A 7,500-nucleotide genomic window follows, 5' to 3' on the forward strand; every position below is an offset into this window, starting at 1 on the left:
AGTGATTATGATAACAAAAATAATTATTATGATAATAATGATCAAAATAATAATAATAATAATAATAATAATAATAAAAATAAAAATAAAAATAATAATAATAACTACAATAACAATATTAATAATAATAATAATAATAATAATAATAATAATAATAATAAAGAAAAACTAATTCATACACATAGTGATCCCAATATATATATATATATATATATATATATATATATATATATATATATATATATATATATATATATATATATATATATATATATATATATAACAGCAATAGCAAAATAACTACTACTACTGCTTTTATTGCCAATGATAATGATAAAAATAGTGATAATGATTAAAACCAATGAAACAGGATAACCAAACTATTACTGGTAATTAGTTTTAAAATAATCACTTCATCCCCATGAACTTTTCAACTGCATTTTCATTTTCTCATTTACACTGATTGGATAGCTGCCGGTTGAAATGCACTTTCTAATTATTATATCTTGGTCACTACTAGTGTGTAGATTAACTCATAGAGTCAATCTCATTATCTAAAAAAAAATGTCAGGAAGAAATATAACTTCAGATTTACTCTACCATAAAGAATGCTTTTCTCCTCATGTTTTTAATTAATTTGTTAACTAGAAACTATAAATAGACTTGAAGAACATGAAAGTATTCTTCTCTAGTAGCTATGTGGTGCAGTCACCATAAACAAGATGTACCAGTAGCTATATCACACTGAAAATATAACAATATTTTTCATTACTATTGTTTATAAACAGGCACTGATATATATGTGCACTGTAGAATGACAGTACACTAACGATTGGGAGGGTTAACAGACACTATAACCATATGAAATTAGTGCAGGTGATGGTGCTTGTGATGGTGTTTGAGGTTGGTGTTGTGCTCTTCAAGGCTGGACTGGTCAAGGTGGCTGTGGAGATGGTGCTGCTGTGTGTGCCCGGATTCGTGGGGGTGGCTGCATTCGTCAAGGTCTTGGGGAATGTTTAGACTGGCACTATGCTGTGAAAGGATGTCTTCCTCTTGCTGGTGATTGTGATGCTGAGTTGATAAGGATAGTGAGGATGGCTTGAAGAACTGCTGCTGCACTTCATGACTGAACTGTAAATGGTGATGATGATGTACATGATTCTGGCGTTGAATGTGAGTCTCTTGTTCCACTTGCTGGTGCAACTGGCTGTGATGAAGATGAGTTTGTTGTCTGGTTGAGGGCTGAAGTTCATGCTGTGAAGACTGTTGTAGCTGACTTTGCTGTCTCTGTAACTGCTGCATATGGCCATGCTGCTGAGACTGTTGCTGCTGCTGCATGTGTCCCTGCTGTCTTGCATGCTGTTGGAGATGATCTAGCTGTTGTGACTGCTGCTGGAGATGAGAATGTGAAGGTTGCTGCATGTGTTCCTGGTGGGAAAGCTGTTGCACAGAAGTCTGTGGGAATGACTGCTGCAACTGGTGCGTGTGATGCTGTGGGGTCTGATGGAAGAGAGAATCCTGAGTAGTTATAACACTGGGGGATGGATACCGATGTACTGAATGAGATGGAGGATGAGAGAGGAGAGGTGGAGGTGAGGAACCTCGTGCATGTGGCTGCTGGCAGTTGACATTGTCACTTGTGTCTGCACTAGTTACAGCCAATACAGCTGTCAGCAGCTTCATCGCATCCACTTCCTTGGAGTCATTTTGAAGAGGTGGCGTGCTCTCGGCAAGTGCTTCTGGAGATTCTGGCTGGGGAGACGAACTTCTGCATGGGCAAAACTCCTTGTGAGCCTTTAGTTGCCTTCTCCTGAAAAATGTTTGATCACAGTCCTCACATATGTACTTATCTCTAATGTGCACAGTGCTATCATCAACATCCTGGTCAAGGGCTATTTTACTTGCACTTCTCTGTGTTGGGTGATTTGCTCTCTTGTGCTTCACAAGGCTCCTCTGGCTAGAAAAGCCTTGGTGGCATATTGGACAACTGTATGCAACATCCTCTGCATTTGCATTTTCAAGGAAATGACTCTCAAGGTGATGATCAAGGCCTTTTTTATCGTGAAAGCTTTTAGCACATGTTTTACACTCAAACACATTACTCTTGTTGTCCTTGGCTTCATGAGATGCAATATGGATTCTGATGTGTTTTGTCAGTGTTCCTCTCTGATTGAAAGTCGCACCACACTCCCCACATACATAAACACCATCCCCCTTGTCCCCCTTGTGAATACGCACATGTGATCTTAATGTTTCTTTTCTCTTGAATGTAGCATTACAAACATCACACTGAATGACAGAATCTTTTCTGTTGTGGACTCGTTTTTTGTGCTGTGTCAAGTATTTTGGATTAGTGAATGTGGAAGGACACTTATTACACCTATAGGGACGATCACCTCCATTGTGCAACATCTTGTGAGTCTCCAGTTTCTTGGCTTGTTTGAACCCTGCCCCACATACGTTGCACATATGTTGGGACTTGATCTTGTGGAGGGCAATGTGCTTTCTTAGGTTCTCCTTCTCCCTGAATTTGAAGCCACACTGGTCACACACCCAAGGCTTCTGATCAGAATGGATACGCTTGTGTCTTTGCAAAGCTGCCCGTTGTGTAAAGGATGAATCACAAATCTCACACACAAAGGGCTTTTCCCCTGTATGTCTCCTCCTGTGACTCTTTAACGTGGACAGGAGGCGGAAAGTTTCCCCACAGTCGTTACACATGTAGGGCTTCTCTCCTGTGTGCTTCCTCTTGTGGGTGGCTAACATTCCCGCTCCACTAAAAGCCACATCACACTGGTCACACTTGAAGGGTTTCTCCCCACTGTGCATGCGCTTGTGAACCTTCAGACTGCCAGACTCGGTGAAACAAGTCTTGCATTCATCACAAGAATAAGGCTTTTCCCCAGTGTGTACCTGAAAATTCATGAAAAAAAAAGTAATGATAAAAGTAATCACATACATGATGCAGATTATATATATATATATATATATATATATATATACATATATATATATATATAATATATATATATATATATAATATATATATATATATATATATATATATATATATATATATATCTATATTATATATAATATATATATATCATATATATATATATATATATATATATATATATAAATATATATATAATATATATTATATATATATTTATATATATATATATATATATATATATCATATACAATATAATATACATATATATATTAATATATTATCATATATATGAATATAAAAATAACAATATTCATAAATATAATAATATATCATAATATGTTAATATATATCTACAAAATGAAAATATATATATAATCATTAAATATCCTTCATATATATATGATGATATTATATATAATATTCATAATAATACTAATAAATAACAATTTGACAAATTATCAATCTGCATGTATTTCAATCATCACAAGTGTCTTCAAGGCTGAAATCTCATACCATGAATTATTCTACCTTTTGTGCCAAACTGGCCTTTGCATAAAGGGTGACTCGATACATCAAGCTTCTGTGTGTATGTTCAATTCATGAATCTGAGAGAAGATGAAAATAAGTTATAAAATGTATCATGAAATAATAATGATAAGTATAAACATAATATAAGTAATATAAAAAAGCTAAATTATTACAAAATTATGTTGAAAAAAAAAGAAAAATACCTTCATAGGTTTAGTCTTTGGAAACTCCACATGGTACATGCCTGCTCAAATCTGCTCTGGTTTCTGCTGTCTCTCACACCTCTCGGTGCCTTCCAGAGATTGAGCATGTAGAGATGTGTCATTCGGTTAGAGGTAAACTGATCAGAAATGACAGGTTATAAAGTAATTGCATGGAAAAAATCAGATATAATTGAGGGGTAGGGGCCGTTGCATCTGCAAAGGAAGATTTTTGTGGTACAATGAATATCAGAGCTTATCCCTAGTTTTTAAGATACCAAAATATGTTTGGTATTGGTAGTGAGGGGGAGACATTTCAACTTACAGGTGATCCTGATAATGATGGAGTGGAGGCTGTTGGCTGAGCAACTGATATGGAAGGAAGAGCTGAAAATGCATCAGGGGAAAGATGCGATGGAACAGCATACTGGAGGGAACCAATGACTGTTTCATTAGTGGTGCCTGATGTCACAATAAGAGTTCCACTCCCGGTTGACCCCACAGGAACCCGATCCTCTCCTGGGGTGCTGGTGCGACTCCATGACCACTCTGGTGCATCTGCGACTTTGGGAGGGAAAAACAGTGGCCCATTGAAAAAATTCTAAAATGAAGTATTCTTAAATATAGTAACCTTTATTGTACATCACAACTGCATAATATAAACCTAACTCCATCAATACCTTCTACCATTCCACTTACATGTGCATATGTATTCAGCATCAGCAGCTTGTTGAGGCTCTGGTGCAAGGCTATAGCTGCGGTAACACCCAACTGGGGCAGGGGACGGACTGTACCGCTCAAATGTTTCTGCCTCTCGGGTGATTTCCTGCAGCAACTGACCCTTGGCTCTGACATCCTCTGCTGCCTCCATGGATGACATGATGGCACTCGGGATGGATGACAATGAGCTAGTGCTGGTGCATAGCCGTGACACTGTCTCTGGGTCACTTTTGATTTGTATGAGGTCATTGTGCATAGCTTCAAGAAGGTTGTGTCTGGAGACAGGATCCTGGTTCTGATATGGAAAGAATGGACTTATTTTTTAAAAAATCATAATAATAATAAGTTTCTGGGATAGTACATCACTTGTATCAAATTTCTCCTAAAGAATGTTCTTATCTCAGATGGCTAGACTGATTAATGTCTTTCTCTTTCTTTCTCTCTGTCTCTCTCACACACACATATGCATGCACACATGGAGAGTGTACTGCATCGCAACAGTGCAGTACAGCTCTTACATGTTAAATAAGGAGAAGATTGGGCAATGGGTCTAGTCTGCTAGCCACAGGTTCTGTAAATGTGCATAGTTCATGTTGAAAGAATAATTTAGGTTATAAAGTGAACAAACAAGTGAAAAAGAGATAGTGACGTTTTGTGAGCTGGGATGTGAGAACGTTGGTGAGGGAGGCAAGCAATAACTGTGAATCATGCATGGTAAGCTTTCCACACTGAGACAACTGCCATGAGTACAGCTCTCTTTTTAAGTTTGTTTAATGGATAACACCTAAGATCAAACCAGGAAAATGAAGTTATTATAAGCAGCAGTTAGAATTGAGGTTCTTGAACCCTAGGTAGACAGCCTGGTAACAGAATGTTTGAAAATATGTGAAGAAAATGTAAATTTGAAGGAATTGGATAATTTGTGCAGGAACAAACCATTCATTGCGAAAATACTGAAAAGTCAAGAACTCAAAGAAAAGTTGGAAGAAGTAGAAAGCAAGATTGACAATGGTGGTCAAATCAAAGCAAAAAAAAAAGTTGATGAAGTATTCAAAATACAGGAAACTGTTAAGCAAATTGAATTTGTGAAGTACCCAGTCTCAAGTAATGGAAGAGGCAAAAAAGATGACAGCTACATATGCGATATATATTGAAAGTAAACATATGTATTGATGTAAACAAGGACAGAGTCATATTGGGACATGAAGAAAAAATTGTAGAAGATAGAAATGAATGCTAGAACAAAGACAAGGAATTGATTGTCAATATTCTCAAGATCATAAATCATGAATTCTCAGAGCAGAGTATCAGAGTTTATGGGAGGTTGGAATTATTCAAAAAGGGTAAGAAACGCCCTTTGCAAGTGAAACAAGCTTACTATTGGAGCCAAAATATAGAGACAGACAAACATTAGCCTTGCAGTCAAGTGAATAAGTGAAAGATTATATAGAAATAGCTAATACAAATGTAGATGGCTTATGTTCAAAGTTACAAGAAAAGAACTAGATATAGATACAATTACTGAAATCAATACATCAGATGTAAAATGCATCACTGAATCCAAACTGGATCCCTCCATAGAAGATGTACCATTATGACCCAGAGACTACAATATTTGGAGAAAAGATACGGCAAATAGAAATGGAGAGGGGGGTAGCAATATTAACAAGGAATGGAATTATCATAAAGGAGTTAGAAATTAAGCAAGACCCCATAGTAGAACTAAAGACAACTGAGGTAGAAACAAATGGAGTAAAAGTAATAATAACCACAGTGACATGCCACCTCATATATTGGTGTGGTCACAAGAAAATTACCAAAAATGAATTTGAGAAATGCTGAAAAGCCTGGAAGCAGTGCTACAACTTTCGGAAATAACTGCCAAAGAAATTCTTGTAACATGATTTGATCTTGTTTGACCTTATATTCACAAAGCAGGAAAAAGTAACCATGTAGTAATTAAACTAAAATACTGATTGCTACAGGAAAAGCTCACTGTAAGTAAGGAAAGAAAGGAATGTACAATTACACGAGAGGTAATTATAAAAGCCTTAAAGATTTCTTTGATGGTATAAATTGGGAAACACTACTGGACGAAATGAACCTTGATATACAATACTCAAAAATTTGCTAAGTCTACCTTAAAAACTGATAAAAAAAAATAAAAAACTGATAAATGCAAGAAAAATAGTGAAAATAAGCAGCACCTTTGGAAAAGATTCAGAAGACACAGATATCAGGCATGTACAAAAGGTATAAAGTATGAAGAGATGAGTATATCCAAACCATGACTGAGGCAAAATTAGACCCTGAAAAGGATGTAATCAATAAATCCTACTAAGGAGGAGGAAATGTGTGAAATCTTTAATAAGAAACTTCAGTCAGTGTTTGTTCAGGACCCATACTTTGAAATGGCAAGTAACCATAAAAATGTAAATCAGAATATCAAAAATATTACACTCAAAAAGAATGAAATAAAAGACATAAACAAGGGTTACACAAGACTAAAGCTGGAAGATCAGATGAGATTTCTAACTTGGTTCTTAGGGAATGTGCTGAAGAATGATGTACTCTGTTACTGTTAATATTTCAGAATTCTGTGAAACAAGGAAAACTACCAAAAGATTGGAAACTTGCCAACGTTACCCCTTTATAATGAAGTACTTGAAAAACATGATATGAAATCAAATAAACAATTTGTTCTTGGGAAAGGAAGGTCATGTGTAGCAAACTCTTCTGTTTCTATGACAATGTTTCTGAAATATTACAAGAAACAGACAGCTGGGTGGATTGTGTATACTCAGACTTTAAAAAGGCTTTTGATAAGGGGTCTCATAGAAAACTATTATGGACTTAGAACACCTAGGCGAAAGGCAAATTTCTCAAATGGATGAAAGACTTCCTTCATGAAAGACAGATGAGCACTGTAATTAAAGGGAAGCACTCTACATGGTGAAGAGCAAGTAGCAGTGTACCTCAAGGATTGGTCTTGGTGCCAATTATGAAAAATAAAATTCAACACCAATAAATGCCATGTACTCTGGTTAGGAAGTAAAAAATCTTCCGCTACACCAGTAAAAATTAGGAGATGCA

At 36.0% G+C, this 7,500-nt stretch overlaps 2 protein-coding genes across 2 annotated transcripts in view; both read right to left on the reverse strand.

The window, feature by feature from the left end:
• Positions 1 to 590: 590 nt before the first annotated feature.
• On the reverse strand, positions 591 to 3,812 carry LOC119586266 (zinc finger protein 678-like). The gene is made up of 2 exons (XM_037934975.1): positions 3,732 to 3,812; positions 591 to 2,913 (listed from the first exon to the last, which is right to left on the reverse strand). The coding sequence occupies exons 1-2, from the start codon at positions 3,810 to 3,812 to the stop codon at positions 868 to 870; spliced, it is 2,127 nt and encodes a 708-aa protein (XP_037790903.1). The 3' UTR covers positions 591 to 867.
• Positions 3,813 to 3,870: 58 nt separating this feature from the next.
• The window catches only part of LOC119586277, a 7,695-nt gene continuing 4,065 nt past the window's right edge, over positions 3,871 to 7,500 (reverse strand). Inside the window, exons 3-5 of the mRNA XM_037934985.1 lie at positions 4,387 to 4,702; positions 4,013 to 4,251; positions 3,871 to 3,903 (exon numbers count right to left, since the gene is read on the reverse strand). Coding sequence (XP_037790913.1) covers positions 3,871 to 3,903; positions 4,013 to 4,251; positions 4,387 to 4,702 — 588 coding nt within the window. The remainder of the gene's footprint in view (positions 3,904 to 4,012; positions 4,252 to 4,386; positions 4,703 to 7,500) is intronic.

This window comes from Penaeus monodon, chromosome 3, assembly GCF_015228065.2.
Source record: "Penaeus monodon isolate SGIC_2016 chromosome 3, NSTDA_Pmon_1, whole genome shotgun sequence".
NCBI classification, from domain to species: Eukaryota; Metazoa; Arthropoda; class Malacostraca; order Decapoda; family Penaeidae; genus Penaeus; species Penaeus monodon.

Bases quoted from the DNA above. Each gene is read 5' to 3' on its own strand.
- LOC119586266 (XM_037934975.1), bottom strand. From the start codon at position 3,812: ATGACACATCTCTACATGCTCAATCTCTGGAAGGCACCGAGAGGTGTG. The intron at 2,914-3,731 runs GCATGTACCATG...ATGAATTTTCAG, and splicing joins ACCAGAGCAGATTTGAGCAG to GTACACACTGGGGAAAAGCC.